Here is a 27,706-nt window from a genome sequence, read left to right on the forward strand (position 1 = left end):
ACTGACTACACATGAAAAGACATTTTCTCTCTTGAACTGATAACATCCATGATTATAAAACAGAGCTTGCGTGCATTTATGCAAACTATAAAGTGCACAGTAAGTCTCAAAACAATACACAGATGAGTCATATATAATGTACGTATAAGATTTTCATAACATAGAATGCTTTAGCTGTTTTGGTCTCATAATAATTATCTCCAATGTGGCTGGTAAACCTCAGAGGTGTGATCAATGTACACAAATAAGTGTGTCCCTGTACATCTCACCTAAAACGAAACAGAACATTCAGACTTAAAAACAATTCATGCTCACGCAAACACACACACACACACACACACACACACTTTTGCTTTTTAACCATTATAATGGCACACAGAGTGCTTGATATGTTTACTTGGAGCAATGTATGTGGCAGGAAAATAAGACAAAGTGGAACAGAGCAGCTAGTGAGAGATATATATTAGGGATTAAAAAATAAATGAGGTGTTCATTTAGGGTCTGAGGAAACACTGATCGGGCAAATGAATGATTAACGGAGAAAAAGCTCTCTTGGGTCGGCACCATGCACACAAACACTCTCGCACACACACGTCTGGTCACGGCATGTGATTCACAAGCTGGATTAGACAACAGCACGAGGGAGAGGGGGAGGAGAGAGAGAGAGAGAGAGAGAGAGAGAGAAAGAGATGTTTCTTTGATAAAAAGGCAATCGCTACAGTACTGCCATCTCTCCACAGTATCAAAACAAAAGCTACAGCAGGAAATGAAGATAAGTTTCTTGGAAAATAGAGCAATAAAGAAAGACAGTCTTGTATAGATATATATGAAATGAATGTAAATGTGACAGACAACGCAATAGATTTGCACAGGAAGTTATCCAGGGACAACAAGGATGGAGTTTATTCCCACATCCCAACCAGCCTGTCACAGCAACACTAACTCGACCAATGCCGTAGCTTTAGGGGCGGGACTATCTATGTGTTTGCAAACGATCCGTTTTGATGCTAGTGGCAACACTTCCATTGAATGTTTTGCATTTAAGAATTAAATATGAATCATTTGTTAGTTAGTTAATTAGTTCCGTGATTTTGTATCTGTCTAAGCTTAGTTCCCAGACATACATGAGAGAGACTCATCTAATTGGACTCATTAAAGCTTTGTCAGCAGCCTTGCCTCAAAATCCCTCCCTCCACCATTTCCAGGTGCCAGAAAAATAAGGACAACACAGCCACGTGAGCCTGACTGACGCCTGGACCCGAGCTCCCCGAGCGCTCTTCAGGACTCACACACAGAACCTACTTCCTGGAGACCGCAGAGCGAAGCGTCTAAAATAGAAAGATACGCCTCACTCTCACTCCGCATCTATCGCTCCATCTATTTCTCACTCTCTTTCCCTCTGCTTTTAATCATTGGCTATTCAAAGATGAAAAGCCTTTCCGAAAGGGAAAAAGATTATCTGAGCACTTCAAACATGGCTTTTCTCTCTCCAAGAGCACATGAAAATGTCATCGGAAACAAAAATGGCTCTTTTGCTTGACGTTCCGAAAAGTAATGTAGAGGTTGATTTAAGGTCTAGCTGACTACAGGATAAACCCTTTGGGACTAAAGAGTAGTTACTGTACATTAATCTGGAAGTACGAAATGGCTCTCTCCCACATTTCTTTTTTCTTCTGCTGTCAGCGCTGTTCGTTTAAAGCAGCCAATCAAGTTCAAAATAATTCAGCGTTTAAATCATCTTTTGAGATTGTTGTGTTCTGTTCCATTTTGTTAATATTAATAGATATTAAGGACTTTCTCATCAAGTCAGCCAGTTCATATCAATTCAAGGTCTTGACCATTCCATTCACTGTACAATGTACTTCTGAACAAAGGTATCTTTCACCGCATTCATTGACACACATAATAACATGCAATCTCACTGTACTGTGTAATTATATAATTATGCTGTTTACGTGGAGATAAGAACTTGTAAAGCCGGTCTAAGAAACGTAGAAGAACCTCTCAAGTGCAAAGCTCAAACTCAAGGTGAATTCTGCAAGCGAAAATCCATAAGACAAAAAAAAACAGATCATCTCATGAATACTACAAGAGCCGAATCCACTTTGTGTAGCCGAGACTCGCTCCTTGAAGGTTTGTTCTAGTCTCAAAGGCTATTGATTCTGCTTGGCTAACACATGCAGATCCGTATCACATACAGATTGCCGTGTTTTGTATCAATATAATACCAGTTAGTGGATACAACAATGCGTTGATGAAAATCTGCCCATAAACCAGGAGAAGGAGAGCCATGTAATAAGTGGGTAATTCCTGCTGAAGTGTATCTCGTGATAAAAAGGCTTTCTCTGGTGGAGTGTTTTTCTGTGGGCTGGGCGTTCTGAACTGTGTGAAACCTATAGAGATCAGCTTGTAATCTGAGGCCAGCCATTTTTCCTCAGTCGTTAATAATTCATCATCGACCATATTCGCTTTGGCACTGGGGGACAATGGCATGTTTGAAAAAAAAATAAAAAAAAGAGTATTTTTAGAGAGCAAACAAGATTTCAGGGCGCTGGCGAGAGGATGTATTTTTCCGAGGCTTATTTAACAGTTTCAAGACGACAAATACAGGCCAATTCAGATTTGAAAAACTTTGTGTTAGTTTACCCAGTCGCTAAAGGAACTGTCCTCTAAGTGTTTGGTAAATTGCTCAGTGCTTTGAAAGAATACAAGCTCTCGCTGTAAACTGCAAACAGATTCGGAGTCTAGACTGCTACTAAAATTGCCCACAGAACAACTCTTCAGAAAAATAATGCTGTGTGTTCTGTGCATTCAAGATGCCACTTCAGACTTCATAACAACATATTTTACAGATGTCTACTGTTAAGAACTCATTTCAAAAGCAATGCAGGCCACAAACAATGAAGCACTGAAGTTGTAGTTTGATGTAGGCTGTAAATCTATGTAGGCTGAAGTCAGCCATGGATCTTAAACCATCCCTCAAAATGAAGAAGAGATGACTGTTATGGGGTTGAATTAATAACGGATACCAAAAGTTTCTCAGCATCTTGTATTTTGGCATCAATACTAAAACAAAACCTTGTTCAACAAATGAACAGTCTCTGCTAAACAGGACTAAAACAATATCAATAATTCACTCTTTTTTTTTTTCCTATTCCACAGCCACATTTCTAATATATTAATCCTTAAAAATATAAAATATCCAATAGCAACCAAAATATACACTGTAAACGGATACATTTCAATTTATTACAATTATAACGTTTTAAACTAATTAAAAATTATAACAAATTAAATATATATACTGTAGTCTAGCTACTATCAAGAGTTTGAGGTCAATACGATTTTTTTTTTTTTAAGAAATTAATTCGTTTATTCAGCACGGATGCATTCAAATGTTCAAAAGTGAAAGTAACAAATTTATAATGTTGCAAAAAAAATGTATTCCAAATAAATGCTGTTTTTATGTTTGTTTGTTTTTTTTTTTGGAGCTTTTTATTCATCAAAGAATCCTGAAAAAATATTATAATTCACATAAAATTATTATGCAGCATTATTATTATTTATAATTATATTTTCAGACTATAAGTCGCATCAGTCCAAAAATACGTCATGACGAGGAAAAAAAACATATATAAGTCGCACTGACTATAAGTCGCATTTATTTAGAACCAAGAACCAAGAGAAAACATTACCGTCTACAGCCGTGAGAGGGCGCCTTTATGTTTTCAGTGTAGACTACAGGAGCACTGAGCAGCTTAGAGCGCCCTCTCGCGGCTGTAGACGGTAATATTTTCTCTTGGTTCATTTCTCTTGGTTCATTTCTCTCGGTACATGTCAAATTGATTTTGATAAATAAGTCGCACCTGACTATAAGTCGCAGGACCAGCCAAACTATGAAATAAAGTGCGACTTATAGTCCGGAAAATACGGTAAACATTTACAAATATTTTTCTCCACTGTTAATAATAATGGTTCTTGAGCAGCAAATCAACACATTAAAATTATTTCTGAAGGATCACGTGACACTAATAATGAGTTATGATGCTGAAAATTCAGCTTTGTCATCACATTAATAAATGACATCTAGAAAAATATTAAAAGAAAACACTTTTTTTTTTAAATTATGGGTTTACTGATTTTTTTTAAAAAATCCATTAACTGTAGCCCTCTAGTCTTCATAAAATACTTCTTTCAAAATCTTACCAACCCTAAACCTTGGAATGGTAGTATATATTGCCACATACACACACACAATATTTTATACTTGTTGAGCAACAAAATGAAAATTAAAATGTCATATTAGCATTGCAAAAACATTTACCAGATCAATCCATGGACTTTCACTTCAAATGAAAGCCAAATGTTTAAATGGATTTAAGTTAAAACACATGATAAAACACAATCAACTCTCGCCCTATCGTGACCATTCATTCAGCTGACCTGAAATTCTCTCACACCGGTCCTATGGCTTTTTTCACCGTTGAGCCCTGAGAGCTAAAAGCAGGCAGGGATAAAACACATTCAATGGCACTTGACAATTAACTGCTTACTTAACTGCATTAATACTTAATGGATTCTCGCATGTCGAAAGATGACAGACGCCGTTTCAAATGCACACACTCAGGAAATCACAGACTGAATACTTCATGGGCAACATTTTGATGAGGAACCAGACATTGTTGATTTATGATACACTGCCTTTTTTGCAGTCGCAGAGGAAAAGCGCTAAGAGAATCTGGCTTTTTCATTGCGGGCCCTGGGAGGATAGAGTGATTGTAGGGTTTTTGGCAGTGCCACACAGCTCTCCGTCCCCAGCCACTTTGATGTTCCTAATTAATATACAGATCCCGGCCTCTTTTCCAGCCCTCCGCACAGATTCTTCCCCATCAACCTCAAAATAAAACATGGCGTAAGAGTCGCTGATGTACACTTCCTGTCAGTAGGGGTGACGAGGGGAGCGAAGGGCCCGTCAGTCAGGGTTTGCGTCAGAGTCGTTACGCACGTTGACTGTTTAATACGCCGGCCCCTTGAGTTGGATGGGGTCTGAAGGTTGTGTTTGAATTAGCCTAGCAAGGATTAGCATATGCCTGCATAATGAATCAAAAAGGCAGCAGCACATCATGTCAGACCATCTGAAGTCCCTGCACGATTCACGAGACACACTTCCAAGTGTCAAACTTTACCTTTCTCACACTGCAACTAAACAACTTTAGCTTCTATAAATAAAGCTCATTCTGATTCTGTTTCTGATTCTGATTCTTCTACTGAAAACGGAGGTAAAACATCCTTTTAGCCCCAAATGTGAGCAAATAAAGACCTGCCTCTATCTACTGTATCTATCTATCTATCAAAAAAAAAAGCAGAAACGTCTATGTTGGACAGATAGAGGAACTAGGGATGTCTTGGAACCTCATAAAATCATTAGAAATACACATAACTGCATGTCCAATAACCATACAATGAATTGAAGAATAGCTTAAAATAGCTTTAGAGGAAGTACGGCATGTCACATTGACACTTGCTACCCAATTACACACAATCTGAATATCCTAGCATCTTTCTATAATGCCAGCCTTTCAAATGTCAGTTTGACTCTAAGAGAAAGAGAAACAGAACTGCTGCAGATCTGAATGAGCCGAGGACCCACACACAGATGTGTGATAACCAGATCGCACACACATCAGTGCATCTGTCCCACAATCCTTGTTATTTAGGGGTTTTAGAATGCAGCTTTTGGCTTTGACAAATCATTCGCTGGCTGGCAGTAGATTTAGGTCAATGGCCTAGTTATTTGGGAAATTAAAAGTGTTAGAGAGACATAACGATTCGAGCACGCCCAATAGAAGAGAGAGAGGGGAAAGAAGAACAGAAGAAAAAAAAAACATTTAGTCGTGCTCACAGACTCACTTTCTCAAATCTAATCTGCCCATAAATCAGATTAAAGAGGTAATTTAGGTGGCAGATACAGAATATTAAAAAGAAGCGAGTCACATCAAAGCAATGAGAAATGAGAAGATGGGATTATTGAAGAGTTATTTATTCTCTCTCACAGGCTTCTCAAACAGACTCGAATCAAATGTTCTAGAAATAAGCATCAATTATTTGTGGGTAACAGTTTTCAATCTAACGTCCTAATTTGCTTGATTTAATTTACTTTACAGTAGAGAAAGAGGAAAATATGACACGTTGCAGGCTGGATTCAAGCCTGCTTTTCTAACATGAGCACTACGGCTTAACGTGCCTGCAAAAACATGTTGCCTAACCGCTGAAAAAACTAAAACAAACAAAAATAAAAACACTGACACAAAATATACTTTCAGTACATTTACGCATTTCAACCTCAAATAACCACAACGCGACAAAATGTCTAGTGGGATTCTGATTAACCATGTCTGTCTTGCGAGGAACTGGTGGTTTGTGATGCCATCGGTCTAGAGACTTTTTTTACATCTAAAATATGAGTAATTTAAAGCAGATGCTTTCACCCAAAGAGATTTGAAGTACTTTTGTTTTACTTGTAGTCCCCATCGCATTTCCAGAGCTGTCTGTCCATGAAAAAACTTCCTCATAATCAAACATGGGGTACTGTTATTATGTTTACAGTGAAGTACAATACAGTTGAAGTTATCACAAAATAATTCCAATCAAATGCATCCCACTACTCAAAAAAAAGGGTGTTAAATGATTGGATCAGTGCATTAGGTATAAATACAGCATAATAAACCTGCCACTGTACATTATGTTTTTAATACTAATCAAAACACAATATTGACAAGAAAACCAGAAAACCGCTTATGGTTTTGGCTGGATAACTGTTGTAGGTTTAATAAGACAATCAAACATGAACAAAGTTAGGCCTAAAAAAAGAAAAGAAAGAAACTGCAGAGCTAATTCTAATTACAGACCTGCTTCCCAGTCAATCTGAGCATCAAATCAGCAATGTGTTATAGCAAATAATCATGCAGTGGAGACTACAGCAGTTATTTAGGTAGTTTTGTTCTACATTTGATTGCTTTTGTTCTGTTTTCTTTTTAATTCCTGAATTTTACATGATATTGCTATCAGACACATGAAAAAAGCACTTTTGACTTGATTTGCATCTATTTTCTAAATGAATGTGCTTTTCTTTATTTATTTGATATTTACATTTACATTTCTAGATGTAAAAAAAATACATTTCTAAATGTAAAAAAAAAAAATAATAATAATAATACATCGCATAAATATAAATTTTTCCATATATGTCCATATTTTAATGTATATTGCATAAAAATTTAAACTATGTTATTATCTAGTTAAAACACATCTCAGTCTAATAATACAGTAAAGTTTTTATTATCTACATGTGGCAGCTCTGACTTCTCCTGGCCTGTGCATCACTGATGTGTTAGTGTACTGTGTGCGTGACAGAAGCCTGTGGGGCAACGAGAAGCACCCAGCCTCTGATTCATCTTTACTCTGTTGTTCCAGAGGCCCGTTCAGCCAGTATAAAGAGAGATTGCACACAACTACAGAATGGTATTAGAGCTGTAAATGTTACAGAAACAATCCTCCTTCCTTTATTGCTCAAATGAAAAAAGGAAGAATAGAATAAAACATAAAAAGGGGAAAAAAGGGAGAGGGAATTAATGAAAGAAAGAAAAATAAGATAGTTTGCAACCTGCAATCAGCTAAATGAAACCACAGAATTTGTCCTTTAAAACACCAAAGGGAAGCAGTGAAATGGTGAAGAAGAGTCTGTACACTATTCTCAAAGAAAAACCGGCTTAAAAATGCTTCTTGTGAATCATTTTGGTTCTCTTGGAATATATTTTCAGTTAATTGTGGGATAAACGTCTGAAAATAATTAAAGTATTAAACCATGCTAAATGACTGTTTAAGTTAATCAACATATGGTGTTTTCAGGTTTATATTTGTATAAGCTACAAACATGAGTGCATCTGAGATGGCAGAAGTACAGAATGTGAGGAATACAAAAATGCCTTTTCTGAAAATACGTTAACAGTGTCATTGTATAAACTGGCAGAGAAAAAATTTATTTAGCTCATATGCCCTTTTGAAACAATTAATCATAATTCAGTTATGCAAAATTGAGTTTCAACTGAGTCAATATATTAGTTCAACTGTGACTATGAAAATGTTATCTGAAAAAATGGAAGATAACAGATGAAGGCAAATAATTTTGGGATTTGCTTAAGATTCTATTTAGCAGTGTTATTAAATGATTAGTGCTTTCTTTATGAATTTTCATCATCTTTACAGTCTTCAGTGTCACATGATCCTTCAGAAATTATTCTAATGTGCTGATTTGCTGCTAAAGAAACATTCATCATTTATTTTAAAAACAGATTTAACATGATAAATGTCTTTATTGTCACTTTTGATCAATTTAATGCATCCTTGCTGAATAAAAGTATTATTTTTAAATCATATTTTTGAACAGTTTATATATATAAAATATACTACAATTCATCTTGTTTCAAACTCTTACGACTTTATTTAAATGCACAATGCAAGATAGTAGCATTTAATAAATGAATGAGTGCTGTTTAACCAAAAAAATAATAATAAATAATATTTTTGGGATTTGCTCAAGATTTTTTATTTATTAAAGCAGTTATTAAATGATTAGTGCTTTGTTTTAGTTAACTTTAAGTGAGCATTAGATGATGGCAAAGTAATCTAAACATTAAAATATAAGAAGCAATGCATGCATAATTAAGTCAATATACAGTATATCCAATATTGGGTGAAACTAATTTTCAGATGCTAATATATATTTTAATAAATAAAATAAATGATATAATAATCAGCCAGTAACCAATATGCTACCAATATATTTTGCATCCCTAATTGGCATATCACTAATGTAACAATATTCAATGTTAAAACTGTAAAATGAAGAACATTATTGATTCCTCTTCTGGTTATTCTTCTATGTTTTCATTTTGAATGCTAAATGAAAACACAGATACAGAACACACAAAACACACCCAGACAGACAAACACACACTGTCTCACACACACACACACACACACACACACACACACACACACACACGACAGTGGCACTGTCAGAATCGATCAGAGGGAGACGGTGGAGGCCCAAGGGGAAGATGGCAGATAATGGATTATAGTGCAACTCTTTTGTGCTCCCTCCGGTTTGGCAACTGAAAAAAAGCCGAGGACAATGGGAGGGCTCGGTGCCATTGGAAAATTTAGGGGAAGTATTAATTTAAGGGGGGGGGGGGCATTAACGGTAAGGGAAACATGAAAGTGCTTCTCTAATCCATACTCAGTGTTATTTGTTTTGTTCCTACCAACCAGAATCAAATATTTTATTTCATCTCCCTTCAAAGCACCCCAGAGGATGAGAAAACAAAGCTCGTGTGGAGGGAGGCAGAGTGAGTGAGCATATGCACAGTGACTCTCTGAGGACGTTAAATACAAAGTGCTACATTTGAGGCTCTTTCTCTGCTCCCTGTAGTGTGACTGCTGCTGTTTTACATAGAACGACTTAACCACCTTTCATTCATCTCTCAAAGCTGGTAATACGCTGAGGCTGAGATTATAGCATGTGCTGTATGCTACAGCACAACAAAATAACAAAATATAAGTATGAAATAAAGTTTTCCCATCATGCAATCTTATTTTGCTCATAAACCTTAGTCAGAATTGATGCAATATTTAGTTTCACATGAAAAGTGCATCGAGGCACAAACGGGCAATTCAAACTTTTTTCCTCAGAATTGCATGATAAACTCAATATTGTGAGATATATAATCCAGTTCTGGGTGAAAAAAAAAAAAAACTTTTCTGAGAATTGCAAGTTTACATCACACAATTCTGACTCAACTCGCAAAGGCAAGTTATAAAGTCAGAACAGCAAGATATAAAATGCCAATTCTGACTTTTTTCCTAAGAATTGTGAGATTATATCTCGAAAGAAGAAATCATTTTGAGATGTGAACTCGTGATTACAAGAAAAAAAGTCACAATTTTGAGATAAAAGTCGCCTTTTAACTTTTTCTTTTTAGGTGGAAACGGGGTTCCATGCTCTTCTCCCCAAGACTGCATTAAAAAAACAAGAAAGCAGTAATATTGTGAAATACGCTCACAATAAAAAAAAGGAAAAAAATTTATAAATAAATAAAGTGTCATTTATTCATGCGATGGCAAAGCAGAATTTTCAGCATCATTACTTCAGTCTTCCGTGTCACATGATCCTTCAGAAATCATTCTAATATGCTGATTAGCTGCTCAAGAAACATTATTTCAATGCAATACAAATGCAGTCTTCTTTAATAAAATGAAAATACAATTTAAAAAGGCAACTTTTTTTTCCTGAACCAAATCTGTCATATGGCTTCAAAAGTCTAGTGCACAAGTCAATTGCCATTTGAAGAGTTTTCATCCTTTTTTAATGGAAGAAAAACAGCGGCACGAACATTGTGCCATACATCTCCTTTTGTGCTCCACAGAAGAAAGTCAGATGGAATGATAAAAGAGAGTATATGAGAGAAGTATATGATGACAGATTTTCATTTTTAGGTGAATTATTACTTATAACGGACTCATAAATGGCCTGTCATAATAATGGACTTATTATTCTATTTTTATCATCAGAACTGTTCTCCAGCAATCTAGACATTTCCTACAGTCAGCCGGAAGCTTGAAACCTCCATGAGCCCATTAGTGGAACTAGACGGATTTTGAATTACAGGCCCCTCTGGCTGTACTACATATACACAGTGTTCCTGTGTGTGTGTGTGTGTGTGTGTGTGCCGATGAACGTCCAAGGGGCCACGGTCAAGCTGTAGTAACCAGGGGCTCTGCTGTGGGACTCGCATGCCTACGATGGGCTGGACACCATGCCAGGCCAAGGGCAAGTCCTGCATGTGCCCCTCCAGCCGCACATTCCACACCACCCTGCCCCCAACCACGCCATCCTCCAGCCCCTCTCAACCCCTCAGGTAAACCCATTCAAATAGGATCAGAGAGATGAACATATGGCAGCCTAACAACAGCGGTGATTTGGAGAGGATTTTCAGGTTGAAAGAAGATGGGGGTGGGGGGGGGGCAAGCACAGGTTACACTACAGAGAGAAGTACAAAATGTCACTTACAGTGTTCATTTAATTAAGATGAACCTTAAATAGACACATTTTGATTATATTGGATTGAAATAAAATGAATCTTTAAGCTTTGTAAACAAATATACATATAAAAAAATCTATTTAAAATAGGGTACTGCATTTTTTGGAGTCCCTTTAATACTATTACTAATTATAATAATACATGAATAATATAAATTATATTTAAAATGAAAACAACAAAAGTGCATTATTATTAAGCAATAAAATATATTTATATTATTCTTATTATTTAACAATATAATAATAATAATAATAATAACAAATTAAATATAGAAATAACTTACAATAAAAAGTTATTATTAATAATAATAATAATAATAATAATAATAATAATAATAATAATAATAATAACAACAACAACAACAACAAGTGATATATTGTTAATAATAATAATACATATTTTAATATCTAATTACCTAAATGTTCAATATTTTTTGTTTTAACCTGTTCTTAATAATAATAATAATAATAATAATTATTATTATTATTATTATTATTATTATTATTATTATATTGTTGATATTGGTCAATGCTACTACTACTAATAAAATTAACAATAATTATTTGTATTTATATTTAACGTAGTAATAATAATAATGACAATGTATGTTTTTAAATTATTAATATTATTATCAATAATAATAATAATAATACAGGATTCAAGATTCAAAATATATAATTTATATGTATAATAATACATATTAATTATAAATCACAAATAATTGCAAAAGGTCTGGCGTGCAACTAAGCAGTTAACACACCAAGGCTATACCAAATTGCCAACAGAGCTTTGGAGAGAAAAGGGACAGCATACATGAACCAGGCACAGTCTGCAGTGCTGGAACATTTTAGTGCATCATGGGAAAAGGAGAGACAGCAAAAGCAAAAAGACTACAAGATGAGTTATCATTGGAGGCTGATTGTGGCTTGTTTGGCTTTGAAACTGCATGGTTAATTTCCTCACGGAGGCCCCAAGCACTTGTTAGACCCATTGCCAGCGAAAACTTGGGCTCAGCTACTAGATCTGCCCAGGCTCTGGAGCGTGTGTGTGTTTGCGTGTGAATGACGATGAAGGAGAATGTGTTGAACACTGATAACAGTGGCAGTGCGAGCACAGGGTTACGCCCCAAGGTGGAGTGGCCGGACACTTTAGCTCGCTCACACTCTTTCACGCTTGCAGTTGCAATATCGAGGGTCACTTCACAGAAAACTAGACTTTAAATGCTTAGCATTCTAGACAGGCTTCACAAAACTCTTATGGTCTTACGGATGTGGTTAAGGGTGGGTGGAGTAACCAAAATCTTATTTCACGATGAAAAAGTTTATTTTATGACAGTAATAGTACACCACTATTAAAAAAGTTTGGGATCACTAAGATTTTTTTTTAAAGAAATGAATACATTTATTCAGCAAGGATGCATTTTACTGATCAAAAGTAATGAAATTTATAATACTACAAAATATTTCCATTTCAAATATTGTCAAAGAATCGTGAAAAAAGGCATCCCTTTGGCCACAAAAATTTTAAGCAGCGCAACTGTTTTCAACACTTATAATATAAAAAAAGTAAATAAAAGGCAGACATTAAAACTCAACATGATTTTGTCTAAATAAATTAATTAAAAAAAATCTAATTAATGGTTTTAAAGGCTTCAAATTCTGCAAATTTAGGCCTCAATTTGTTATTTTTGAATTTTGCATCGTAACTTAATACTAGTGTATTCATACAACCCAATTAAAAACATATTACTCAAACCAGCAAAAAAGAAAATATGTTTTAAAATAATTCTCATTTTAAATTCCGATTTAAAAATCCAACTCATTTACATACCTTGGCAACCATAACCAACAGAAACTGTTTTTTTTGTTTCTCTATCATTATATGTAAATAACTTGAAGCAGGCCTTGGCACTGACAGCAGCAAAAATACTGCGGTAAACGTGGTAGAGCAGAGCCTTTACCTGCATTACATACCAGTCTTAGATGTGGTATAATTATGCAGTGAAGTGTGGAAATGATGTTTTGGTTAATGTAATTTCAATCCGGATAACAATACACTCAATCACCCTTTGAAGCCACTTAGGAAGGCCAAAAACATGCTTTAGATAAATGGATGCTATTATCCAGGGAGCTCTCCTATTGAGGACGGTTCCAGTAATGGCAGATGCCGCTGCCACTTCCTCCCGCATCAGCCAAGAACCAATCGTGCTCAGTCCAGCTAGGCGTAGCTGGAGAAAAACTGGAGCTCCTAATCAAACTGTACGCTGACAGGGCCAAAAACAGGGTGGTGTTTGTTGTGCTGAGGAAATGGTTGACGAGATAATTACGCCAAAACAGCCACTACCACCCATCCATTCCCCAACTTCCTACAGTCCATCATCACTCCCAATCAGCAATCACACTTCCGGATATTCTCTATTGCTTCAACCCCAAAGCATCTCTGCTAGCAGGACTCCAGAACAAGCGGGAGGATCACGAAACAATGTTGGTGATGCCCTGAGGACAGTCATGCCTGAGCGGCCCACTGCACACAGCGTGGGGGCATTCCTGGCCTCTCGCCACCACACTGACTGACTCAAGCCTGAGTCAAGCAATCGTTTGCCTGTGCTTCATGTCGTGAGTCCAGTTCAGAGTAGCAAGCTAAAGCTAGTTTACAGGTCTGTCACCTGAAACCTCATGAGGATGACCCTCATGTATATCATGCGTGAATTCCTGTGGCTCAGTGGTAGAGTATTGCGTTAGCAGTGCGAAAGGTTGTGGGTTCAACTCCCAGGGAACATACTGGTAAAAAAAAGTACAGCCTGAATGTTGCTTTGGATAAAAGTGTCTGCTAAATGCCATGTAAGTTAGAAGCGTGTATCACTGTGATACTAGCTTTTTTTTTTTTTTTACTGTACAATTTGTTGTGTTTTTGTCATTTTTATTCATTTATGCCTACAAAATGTACTATATAGACTAGAGCTGGGACAAACGATTATTTTTTAAACGGTTAATCTAGCGATTATTTTTTCGATGCATCGATTAATCTAACGATTAATTTTTTCAGACCGATTCGATTTCGATTATATCCCCATTAATTGGCTACTGACAATTTATACATGTTGATTTACATATCTGAAAAAGGTCACCCAAAATACTTGTTTAGAGCAATTGAAAGAATACAGTAACCAATGTAAACTTGAGGGCTTTAAGCTAATACAGAGAGTGCTTTTCCAAAAAAATAAAAAATAAAATTAACAGTGGGAGCCAGCAGCCTGTCATGGAAAAAAATATCTCAGAATGCTCCACGTGAAACTTTGGCGTTCCGCCCTTTTTCTATCGTGTCTAATGATTTTGATTAATATGCACGAGGGAGAGAGAGAGAGTAAGAAGCGCTCGTGTTGTTTGAAGACTGTGAGTGTGCGCGCGCAGCCGGGGCTCTCTTTCGTACGCGCCCTGTCAGGCATCACTCACCGATCAAATAAGGCTTTGACAGCCGCCAAAATAAAGATCAATGCAGAAAAACCCCTGGATTGGTTATATAACGTTGGACAGAATGTTGATCCGGCCATCGCGTATATTCAGCGCACATAAGGTAAACGTTTTGCAAACGTTTTTTAGAGAAATAAAAACAGGTCGACGAATCGATGCGCATATTTTGCGTCAACGTATTTTTTGCGTCAACGTCATCGAAGACCTCGACGCGTTGTCCCAGCCATAATATAGACATAAAAATCTATATAAAGCATATTTTATTCATTTTTATTTCAGTTTAGTTTAGTTTGTTACTAAAAGAAAATGAGAAATGATGACTTGGCAACTAGCTGGAAATATTTTTAATATTTTTAAATATTTAAAAAGTTTAATATTACATTTATACAGAAGTATAGAATGTTTTTATTTATCTTAATGTTTAAATAATGAAATGTAATTTTTTTACTGTAATTTTACAGTTACACTATATATATATATATATATATTTATATATTTATATTTACTTATATATTTATATATATTTTTTTATGAAATACTCCTTTCATTTTACAACAATATTAGAATTACACAATTTTCTTGTTTTTTCTCATTTTTAATATTACAATAATAATATTGTATGTTGAAATAGATTTATTTTCTTACTTAAGTGAATTTTTATACCCCCCCCCCCCAAACCCCACCACCCAAATCATTCAACCCATAATTTGTTATAGCTTTCTGTTATATTCATGCACTCCCTAACAAAATCATCCAAATCATTCTAGAATGCTTAATTATGTCCAGATACAGCTATTTAATTAATTTGGTGAGAATTCATGCAATGTTTCATATTGCAATATGTATCACATAAAAAAAGACACAGTGTTTGTCTTGTATTTCCCGTACCGTGCAGCCTTACTGTCTAGAATTTTACATTCCTTTCAAACCAAAAATGCACATTCAAGGCGCTCATTTGAATTTCGAAGGGTACAAAAACAGGGCTGGTTTTGCTAAGGGTGTGTTTCACAAGTCTGTTTTGAATGGATGGCAAACAAACCAGTCAGATGGCCAGAGATATATTCAAATTCCTTGTTTTAAAGACATCCTGTCAGTGGATATTGTTTCTATTCAAATCTGACCAAGGGAGATCTAAACCACATCTATAACATTCGTCTATAGTATGCTTCAGAGGAATCCAGGTACCTTTTAGGCAGAATTGAGAGCGGGCAGCTAATAGGACAGCTATAAATAAGCACAAGGATTGTCAGGGGTGTCAGGGCTCTAAATGGAATGGTTCAGTCTGAGCAGAGGGCTTTTTAATTAACAGTTCTGCCTTCTGAGGAAGAGATGGTCTTCACAGTATTAAAGCCAAAGCAGTCAGACCTCTGTTCCAAACAGACACAATACACAACCACATCCCGTCTGAAAGTCTCATGCGTTTCCCCTGTTGTGACTAAAGGACACTCTCCATCAGCACTCAACATCATAACAAACACTCACACTTTAATGAGCACAGAGAAACCAAAAATGAGTCGTGAGTCACATTTCACCCCAAGATCAAAAGAAATTATAAATGCAATATGCATGAGGAAAATGAAGTAAGTTTTGGACTGAATTTGAAGTGTACTTTAATTTTATGCACTGACAAGATTTTCATGATGATACACTAGTATTAAAATACTATACATTTATAACTCACCCCAATGTAACATTTAATTTTCATTTGCAAATTTGCAAAAATCATTCTTGAATCGAATCAAAAACCTATGAATCGTGAATTGAATCAATTCACTGTCTACCCAAAGATTCACAGCACTACTCAAAAAATAGATATTTAAACTGAAGAGTACATTTCCAGTTAAAGTCAAATTGTATCCATACATGATGGCAGAATTTTTCAGAATTAAATAACTTAATACAACTGTCTTAAAGGAATAGTTTACACATACATGCAAACTTTCTGAAAATGTTCTCATCCCCAGGTTATCCAAGGTTATGCGGTGAATGGGTGCCATCAGAATTAGAGTCCAATCAGCTGACAAAAACATAACAATAATCCACAATATAACTTTGATACCAACCTAACTTTAGAGCTTTAGTATTTAGAATAACCATATGAATGAATATTTGTCTTTTTTGGTTGAAATATTGTTTGTCATGCATTTCTAAAAAGGAAAATATAAACTCTAATAACCCAAGTTTGGGTTGAAAATTGGTCTTGATCATAACACAGTGGCGCTGGGTTGGAAATGCAGACGTGAAGGAGTGCACGCACGTCACGATAAACTTGGGCATCTCCATTCCAGACGCAGTTTTCGCCTCTGATGTCATAAATGGAGAAGTGGAGGTCTTAATGGCCTCTTTTACTGAATGGAAGAGGTACTTTTAATATAACGTCCGTGAGGGTCTTATGTCATATTTACATAAGAATTTACAATATCTGCACTTTTTGAGGTGTTATTAGACAATTATGGTTACAGTAACACACATGTAAATTTGTGGCCTTATTTTTCGTGTTTAAACTGAATGTACGTTAGTTTCCTAAAGGACACAGCATTATGTAATAAAGACTAGCATAATTATTTCGAGGCTGTTGAAGGGGTAATTGTAAAAAGTAATGTTTTGCAGAAGCCTGCTTTTGTGAAGAGGAGGCGGTTTTCTCAGCTTCTTCAGAAGAGAGGACTGTAAAACTTCATAATTCCATCATTATCATTTTTTTTTTACTAAGACTTAAATAATGTCTGTTTTTGTAGATGTTGAAAACCAGAGACAAGATAACTTAATTCTTTTGAGACTGATGTGAATTATTTTTAGAAAATGTATGTTTCTGTTGTGTCCTGCCTGTTTACTTCACATTTTAATTAATGCTACAACAGTATGATTACATGTTCATGTTTTATTGAAACTACTGATGTCCCTTTTTTCTTTGAAGAACTCAGACTAACTTTGGAGCTAAGGACACAGAAGCCTGCTTGTGTGAGGAGGAGGAGATTTTCTCAGCTTCTTCGGAAGAGAGGGAAAGAGAGTTTAAGGTAATTGAACTTCATAATTTCATGTTATCATTTTTTTTTTTTTTTATGAGAAGTTAAAATGCCTTGACAAAATATTCACTTCACAAGGTGTTATTTGAAGTTCTGTTGACGTGCGAATTACAGGTGGATTACTGTGATGTTTTGATGAACTCTAATTCTAACGGCACCCATTGACCACAGAGAATCCACTGATGGGCAAGTGATGCAGTACTAAATTTCTCCAAATCTTTTCTGATGAAGAAAGAAATGCATGAGGGTTAGTAAATGTTCAGCAAAATGCCATACTATTCCTTTAAAACATTTTATGTAAAATGCATTTCTATCGAATTTGGGGTGAAATATGAAATATGTCTATTTGTGACATTCACTCAAACATCAAGGGAAAGGATACAGATGTTGACTCATTTTCAGCAGTGCTGTCAAAATGACTACATAAGTGCAGCCCAGAATAGGCTGACAGAGGCAGGTGAGTGAAGGGTTAATGTACACACACTTCTGCACGCTTTCACCCCCAACACTTCAAAGGTAAGTCATTTCTCTGCTCGGTCTCTGCATCTGCCAAACCCAGAGCCTCTTAAGAGCTGCTTTTGACTGTTGTGGTTGTAAAAAAAAATAAAAACCAACTTGTCCTGTCTGTGAGCCTTTCAAGTTCAGGGTATAAAAGCTCCAGGCCGCCTGCCATTATAATATGCCTAAACACACACACACACACAAACACAAAGCCGCAGCAAAACCAGGGGATGAAAAGAGAAAGTTCAAATCTATTTGACAATCATGTAATGACTCTTTCAATTATGGGAATGATATTGAAAAAATATCACATCTGAGGATTTCAGATAATAGATTTAAAAAAAAAAAATTCAGATTCAATCATGCCGTTCATAACACACTCTGCATGACAAATCATATTTAATATTATAATGTTGTTTAAGCATGTTTGATCAGCAGCTAAATGACTTCATTTTAAGGAGACAATCGAGGAGAATATGAGGTTCCTCTCCCAAAAAAGAAAACATATCAAACTTTAATCATTCACATTTCATTTATATTTTACATTTACAATGGAGACAGGAATAAATTAGTCATTACATCAATAACAGCTACCACTAGTGCTCATTTTTATGAAGCTCTTCCCAAACTTCACAAAACTCAGTGATCTTCAGAGATTTGGAGTCTATGCAAACTTTTACAATCTTTTAAAACTGAAGCCTTGATATTATATAAAGACGTTTTTAATGTTACAAAATAGTTCAAAATAGTACAAAAATGCTGTTTTTATTTACTCATGAAAAAACGTGGAAAAGGGGAATATAAAAAACAATAAGCAGCCAAGTGTTTTCTACATTGATAATAAGAATGCTTACAAATCAGCATTTTAGAAGGATTTCTGAAGAATTGTGACACTGAAGACTGACATAATGGCTTCTGTAAATGAATCTACAATAATACATTACTTTTCTAATCATACTCAAATAGAAAACAGCTGTTCAATTATGTAATCATATTGACTTTTTTACTAAACAGATGCAGACTTGGTGTGCATAAGAGTCTTCTTTCAATTTTTTTTTTTTAAAATGTGCTAGTTAAAACTCACAACAAATCACACTTTTTCTGTTCTGTTCATTCAACTAAAGCACTTAGTCAACAAGCGTCATGTTAAATGATGCTAATCAACAAAACAGGATACAGACGCTTCACCAGTCTAAACCAAGAAGACACTATGCATTTTTTGGTGCACCAATCTGCCAGACAAGATCTTAAGAACATCACGCTTAAGTCAAGCTGTCTGTGACTACACTAACATTCCCCTTCAAACCAAACCGTGAGTGCAAGAGACGCGGACTGATGCTTTAATGGCAAGCTAAGGCTACATTCCTGTGCAGCACCATGCCTCTTCCCTGAGAGACAGGGGCCAATGGGGGCACAGTTGAGAACTGCAGCTCAACCCATTGCTCCTTTAGCTATATCTGCACTAAATACTAGAAATTTGGCAAAACTACACATTGTGAAAATCTACTAAACCCAATGACAAACAAACAATAGCCTATTATATAGGACACATGACATAAGAATGCATGTTTCTGGCATTTCATCTTTATCAGCACTGGCTCATGGATGGAGGCTGCACGTGTAAATACAAGTAAGTCATGAGGGCTGTGATTAAGATGGAGACAGAGATATAGTTATCTAGTAGGTCTCTGTTTTTGGATCTGGTTTGAGCAGCAGGAGGCCTGTGGGACGCAGGTTGAACAGACCAAATCTGTTTTTTATTTTTATTTGTATTGTTAATATAAATATGAGCAAATTGTTGGCAACAGACTTGCTGTCTGTGTCATTCCTGTCCCTAGTTCAGTATATCAGTATATCTTTTGAGGACTAGATTCACAAAATATTAAGACAAGGATGACACAATTACCTGCAACATGACTGCAAGATCATATATTAAATATAGCCGATCATACATTAAATACAGCAATAACATTGCTGCACTTAATGGCAATACTCTTCACTGCCGTTTTTACAAAGCAAAACAGTTAATATCAATATTAAAGGAATGTATTAAAAAATACATTTGCAGAATATAATAAAAAAAGAACAAATTTAGAGTGATTATTTGAACCTAACAATTCTAATTATAGAATTATATATATATATATATATATATATATATATATATATATATATATATATATATATATATATATATATATATATATATATATATATATATATGATAATAATGTATAATATCTCACAAATAAATAAACCAAATGTTTAATAAACTTGATAATAAATAATAATAGTAAAATAAATTTCCCTTTCATGTACATTATGGACAAAAACAAATGAAGGATTTATTGTTAACTATTTGTAAAATTTTCATTAACTGATATAAAACATTTAAAAACAGGCAATTTCTCTCTTTTTAGTTTAAGTTGAAGCACTAAAATCTAGTGTTGTGTTCGATACATTGATATAATGATGTATCAGAGATTTGCCCTGGCCCAGTATCGATATTGTGGCACGTGTGCAGCAGTGGACCACGCTTAATTTGAATACAAGAAAACTATTTAAAACGGAGTATAAAAATTATGAAAAGAGCACAATATATAGGCTACAACAAGGTTTAATCTGGCCGCAGAGTTGCCTGATATAAAGAGACGTGATCCTTAAACAGAACTTAAATCACACTTAAACAGTAAGGAAATATCTGCTAAATGTGCTACTTATCTTTGTCAACCTGGCAACCATACTCTCTCTACACTGTGGTTAATGTACTTGCTTTCTCAAAACACCGACAAACTTGCAGTTTAGCAATCTCCACTTCAATATTCTATTCTCAGAAAAGTATAACTCATCAAGTGTTCATTTATGAGAGAGAGATAGAGGCTGTGTGTGTATGCATGAATTACCACCCTTTTGCCGCATTTCTCCATTAACAGTTAATCTGTGGCTTTAATTCCTTTAGAAACAATGATGCTACCAGGTCCTTGTTGAGAAAGATAATGTAGCTCTTGAGCGATTAAGCTATTTAGTTAATAAAACTGCAGGGCAGCGCTAAAAGGTTTGTTCCTGGATGTCTGAGTGCGGCCACAACGTGATCTGTGTGAGTGACTGAGCGTATATGTGCGTTAGATACAGAAGACAGAGCATTAGTTTAGAACTCTTCGATTTTATTTATTTTTTTATTGCAGAGAGTGTGTTAATTTGTATACTGATAACCTACCAGCAATGTAAATAATATATTAATATATAAATAATATATTAGAATGACTACATTACAAGGTACATTTATCAGGATGACTACAATTATTATTTATGGGCTTAGAAACAAGATGCAAACAATCAGAATATTGTACCTGGTGGGGAGTGCCCAATGTAAACATTAAACATATGCCATTATCTTATATTGTGCTGTGGTACAGTTATGGAGGCCCTTCATAATGCAACTGCCTGCTCTGTCAATAGTTAGAAATGGCCCTATAGCATGCAGGGTTAAATAAACCACTGTTTTACTAAATTCTGCTGAGGTGAAATTCAGTAAAGTCCTGTATCGTGATACGTATCATATCATGAGTTTTCTGGAGATACACAGCCTTACTAGAATCCTAAAAAACCCTTTAAACATGCAATAAAAACAAATGACAAACACAATAAAACTACTACAAATTTGACTAAAATCCAAATGTAAACCGAAAATATACAAATATAAAACTGAAAAGAATTTTATATAAATAAATAAAACTATAATAGTATATCAGTGATAGCAAAATAACCTTGCAATGAGACATACCAAGAAATTTCAGACTCCCTGGCCCTGGGTAGTGTGCTTACCCACTTAAGAATTAGGGAGCAGGTTGAGAATAACACACAAATTTGCTATAACAAAACATTTCACTGTAAGTGCCGTTCTGTAGCACAAATAGTGATGCACAACTCTAAAAAATGCCAGGGTCATGTGTAAGATTCCCAAGGAAAGCAAAAGGTCAGAGAGCTGGCAGAATGCATAAAAAATATCTGAATTTGTGTTCCGAAGATGAAGAGTGGTCTTACTGGTTCGGAAAAAAATAAGTGTGAGTAATTAATGACAGAATTTTCATTTTCCGGTGAATTACTCCTTTAATTAGCCATGCGAAATAATATAGGACACAAATGAGGCACCACCGTCAACTGAAGCCTTCTAAAATTACAGCGGTTTAGCATTTAGCGCTTCCGTTTCCCATAGTTTTGTTCACATACACTATGAGTCCATCTCAAACTACAAGCGTAAACAGTACATGCGGGCCAATAGGTTTCAAAATAAACCTTTTGGCTGAGCACCAAGACAAAGACTGTTATGCCATTATGTCCTCCACATTAGTACTCCATGCTTTTAAAATCATACTAGAGTGACAATTTTGAACGACAGATATGGGTTTTTCTCAGAAAGCATCAGACCCAGCAGTTTGCACTTTGTTTCCTGCAGACTAGAATATGATCAAGTAACGTTTAGTGCGCAGGGTCTCTAAAGCATAAACCTTCATATATTCTGCATATATTCCATTTCATTTTGCTTTCATTTTCAATCTGAGGACAGGATGTAGTCCAAACCTGTTTGCAAATTCACTGCACAATGTGCTTACTTTAATAAAGAAATATTTCCTGCAATTAAGCAGATGCAAAATGATAGTATAGATTATGTATAGTTTGAGTCAACGATAATTAAAATCCAACGCCATCTGCATCAGACCCAAGTATGTGACACACACACTTTGCTGCAGGGCCAAAGCCAATTTATCTAAACTATTATTTACAGCTGCACCACTGAACTGGGATGCACCATCCAAAAACAGCCTTCTATAGATAACACACAGACCAAATCTGATCTTTTCCTCTTTTTTAACTAGATTTATTAACTGAAATAATTATTTTTCTTCAAAGAAGAAATTTTGAAGAACGTATTGGTTTCAGTTGTTGCAAAGGCACAATACATTTTTAATAAATGTGACCATATTTACTTTCTCAAACCAACCAATAACTTTGTGTGACACAAACTGATATTTAAGCCACAATGCGCTGAAAATCACGCTTTTGTATCATTTTCAAAGCACGACAGCTCCAGTCCCTGTTCACTGCGATTGTAAGGAAAAGCGCAGCCAGCACATTTCGCTAAAATATCTTCTTTTGTATTCCAAAGAAGAAATAAGTCACATAAAACTACATAAAAGGTGAGTACAGTAAATATAATCACAGAATTAACATTTTTGGGGTGAACTGTCTTTTAGTTAACCATGGATGGACCTGTCCACACCCTTTCCAAAGGGTGCAAACTTTAAATGATTATTGGCCGTGCCTCTGGAGGACAGCTATAAATATACCAGCAGCCAACAGTGCAGATTAAAAGCGGACAATGAGCAACAGGAAGCGATTTTGAGGAAAGGTCAGGCTAAGATTACATGGGCGGAGGTAGGCAGGGTGGCTGTTGGTGAAAGCTCCCCCAGTTTTGTGGCCCCTCTGCAGGCACCAGTTACAGGTGATTCCTTTGTGGATAAATGCACAGAGAACCTAAATATATGCTAGAATAAGTAACATGTGAGAGAATGAAAAGTGTCCATTTCATTTATTGCAAAGTCTAAGAAATTAAGTCAGATTAACCTCTGAACAGAAGCCATGGCTCAAACTTCTACAAGGCAGGAGGGTGTGTGCTTAAAAGGATATTGCATTTCCTCTGAGTTACAAACTCATTCTGAGAACAAGCACTCTCCCCTTCCTTTAAGCATTACACATATTACTCAACTTTTCATCTTTGGTCTGAATTGTTCACCACTGGAGATGTAGCCTTGTGAACCGGTTTTGTTGCGGCTGGAAGAAACTTTTTAATAAGCAACCGTCCGGATATATCAAAGTTATTCACTGAGCACTTGACAATGTGACTGTATTAGCCTATATGTAGGATTCAACCACACACTCAAGCAAAAGTTCAATGTTTATAGATTTAAACATGAAGTAAACACCTAGGTCATGAACTATTCTCAAGACACTCAAACTGACATGCACTAAATCTTGAGCATTTAAGTCTGAGCTTATCCCTTAAGCACAGCGATGTTCCCTTGGTGTACATCTTCAATTCTTTGCCAAAAGCTGTTCCTCGTTCCCCTTGAACTGTCACACAGAAATCTAAAAATACAGTACCTCTCCCTCCCAAAAAGCCCGACAGTTGAATCACTTTAAAGGTGCACTCAGTAAGTTTTGGTTTAGTTTGTTCTTTCTTGTTGCAATGCTAAACTTTGATTGTTGTCACACTATTTGTCGTCTTTTTCTGTTCGACAGAACATGTTGAACCATTCTTCTTTGCACTTTTAAAGTAAACCAACACACTCGCGATTCGTAACTATTTTACGGTGTTTGTGGTTAATTCGTAAATCTAATTTGTACGTTTTTGCACAATCAGCTATATTCAGGGGTGACCTTCAGGCTTGTTTTTGTTACTAGAAACCAAACGTTTCCATTAGAATCACATTATTCACATTTTATGGAAATGGCATCTTGTAAAATAGCTACTTTTTCATAACATTGCGTTGATTAACATCAATATTGTCAATATTTGTGTTGGTCATGTGACATTAACATGGCAGCACCCATGAGGGGGAGACCAGCTCTGTGTGGAATAACAGCTTTTTTCTAGAAGATTTTAAGACTCCCTCTCATGAGAGTGCATAGGCCTATCATTTAAAATTACGCTTCCCAAAAGTGTCTTCATTAGTAAAACTTTTTAATTTGCATAAAGTTCCCTTTTAGAGTCACAATTAAAAGTCGTGTGCTCATTTCCACCATTCACTCGCAGAAGTCGTTAGAATGGTATTTAAACTCTTACCAAACCACACCGAAAGCTCCGTATCCGATCGGTCTGTCCGGCTCTATGTCCAGCTGCTGTGGTAAGTGATGCGAGTGCTGGTGGTGGTGGTGATGATGCGCCTTCACGGCGGCGGCTTGAACTTGCGCTGGGGCTGCAGCGGCCGCCGGCCCCGGAGCTTGTCCAGGAGCTGGCGAGGGGAAGTACGGCTGCTGCTGGCTCGGGTTCAGCATCACCGCTGCCGCGGCGGCAGCAGCAGCGGCCGCGGCCGTGGAGGCGTGCTGCTGTACGGGGTGCACGGCCGCGGCCGAGCCGGGGTGCTGGAGGTGATGCTGGCCCGGGTGGTGATGGTGATGGAGGTGGGCGGGTGGCGGGAGATGGGGCAGCTGGTGGTGATGGTGCGGGTGATGCGCCGCCACTGCCGCGGTGCCGCCGTTGTACGCAGCCATCATTTTCGCGGCATTGGAAGCCGTCGTTCCGCACAGAGCCATTCACTCACTCAACAGCCCGAGATGAGAGGTGGAAAACAAAACAAAGAGGCGAACGAGATGGAGAGGGAGGCTGCCAAGATGTCAAACTCTCATTTGGCTGTCATCGAGCCAAACGAAGGGTCAAATCAAAGCAGAAATGTCCGGCATACATCGAGATGAGCGTGAAAAGGTGTCATACTAACAACTCTCCAGGTTTGATCTGACCTACTTCAGAGGATCTTTCGCGTTACACGTTCCAGACTAGCAAAACGACAACCGCGGACATCCGAGAAAGCCCTCGAGGAGTGTAAACAAAAGAAAAGTAAAAAAGGAGAGAGGAATGAAATCAAAATAATGAGCTCCCCCCATAATAAATCAATTCCGCGCGGCCTTAAATCTCCCTCATGTTGGAGGCATGAGGAGCACCTTGCTTCGCTCGAAACTCGGGCTTGTATGGAAAGGGAAATTAGGTGGATAGTACAAGTTACGGGGGAAATGCAACATTCATCTTTTAGATTTCTTCATATTTGCCATTTTGGGCTCATCCAGCCCTGTTTCCACCGCCAGGGCTGCATGCAGTTTGCAGAAGTTGCGTGGATCTCAATCAGGCCACCGCTGCTGACTTGGTACTTGCTCGCCAGCTTACTTGTTTACATTTATATGAAAACGCGCAAGTCTCCCGTGCGAAAAGACTGCTACACTGTATCGATCCGGGAAGCTTGTTTTGCAGTATGGCGCTCTGTTGCCACTTTCAGTTGCGCTCGAGCCCGAGGCTGTAGGTGGATGGCTCCAGATCCGCTCCAAATGTCAAAATCCCCTCGAAACACTCATCACGCTGATCAACAGATCAATCCGTTTTCCTGAAACAAGGAGAACATTCTTCCGAAGCCTTCAACTTATTTTCCCCATCGATAACGTTGTGCTCGTTCACCGGCGTGCCGCTTTCCTGCGCTCAATATCATGGGCATGTATATCCAGTGAAGAAGAAATCAAAATAAACACATCCAGTGTTCCTTGCAGTCATAAAACACTCGGCCAGCGTCCTCGCCCCCTCGCCGGATGGTGCTGCCAGGACCTGGGAAGGCACACGCGCAACTCTGCAGTCTTGGGTACCCGTCTATTCCTCGTCCGAGCGACAGGTCTCTGAGCCAATCGCGTTCCGCCTCGGAAGTAGCACAGCCAATCAGCGGACGAGAGGAAGAGACCGCGGTCCAGCCATAATAAACAGGCCCTTGTTGCATGTGGAAACTAGCGCCATTACGGCTACGCGATACTGTAAAAGACAGTGAGAGTCTACGGAGGTTTGGAGCCGAAATGGAGAGCGAACGGCCCCACTTACACAGCGCTATTACGCGAGACGTGCCATCCAATTAGCACCTGCCATTGAAGTGAGTCACTTGTCTGAAAGGAGTGCTATGATTCGCTGTCCAATCGTTTTTCAAATCGAAGGAAAAATGCACAGTAACAAGCACGGTCAAACATTATACAATGTATATTATAGCAATATGTTATACAGTTTACAAAGTTTATAGTTTGTTGTTACAGTACATTAAAATATGTTTAACTTTGAAAGATAAAGTGTAAAGTTTATTTTCGAAAAGACTATATGGGAATACTTATAATTTGTTCATAATGAAAAATGTTTACATTATCGCGGAGCCAATTTCTCACCATTAATGGTCAACACAATCTATAAACGTGAGAATGTTTATTGAATGTTTGTTTATTTTATTTATTTATTTATTTTTAATAAACGTTGTCTCCTCTTGAGAATGACATTTGTCTACAATGTTTCAACTACAATTTCTGTTGGCCAAAAAAAAAAAAAAGACACTTTTTGGTAACACTTTATTTTATGGTGTTCTTGTTACACCTTACATGTTACTATTATAATAACAATAAAATATGCATAATTAATAACCTTAAGACAAACCCTAATCCTAAACCCAACCATATAGTAAGTACATATCGTTAATTAATATTACTCAGTCCTTAAGTGTATAATTACACTGTAACAATGGCACCTTAAAATAAAGTGTAACCTCTTTTTGTATATAACGTAATTGTTTTGCTGTTTCATGTTAAGTAATTGATTTACTGTTTATTATCACTATCCCCACTGTTTGGTCAATGTGTCAAACTTTTTTTTTATTATTTTGCTTAGGTATGTATCTATACATCAGTTGACAACATGATAATTATTCACTGGAGTACAAATTGTGACAACTAGCCCCAGCATCCTCTAAAATTTTAATATTAG

The 27,706-nt window shown here is 36.6% G+C and overlaps 1 protein-coding gene across 1 annotated transcript in view; it reads right to left on the reverse strand.

Moving 5' to 3' along the window:
• nlk2 (nemo-like kinase, type 2) overlaps positions 1-26,639 on the reverse strand; it is a 66,493-nt gene extending 39,854 nt beyond the window's left edge. Inside the window, exon 1 of the mRNA XM_052575411.1 lies at positions 24,998-26,639. Coding sequence (XP_052431371.1) covers positions 24,998-25,467 — 470 coding nt within the window. The 5' untranslated portion in view covers positions 25,468-26,639. The remainder of the gene's footprint in view (positions 1-24,997) is intronic.
• Between the last annotated feature and the right edge of the window lie 1,067 nt (positions 26,640-27,706).

The sequence above is a fragment of the Carassius gibelio genome, chromosome B15, assembly GCF_023724105.1.
Source record: "Carassius gibelio isolate Cgi1373 ecotype wild population from Czech Republic chromosome B15, carGib1.2-hapl.c, whole genome shotgun sequence".
In the NCBI taxonomy this organism is placed as follows: domain Eukaryota; kingdom Metazoa; phylum Chordata; class Actinopteri; order Cypriniformes; family Cyprinidae; genus Carassius; species Carassius gibelio.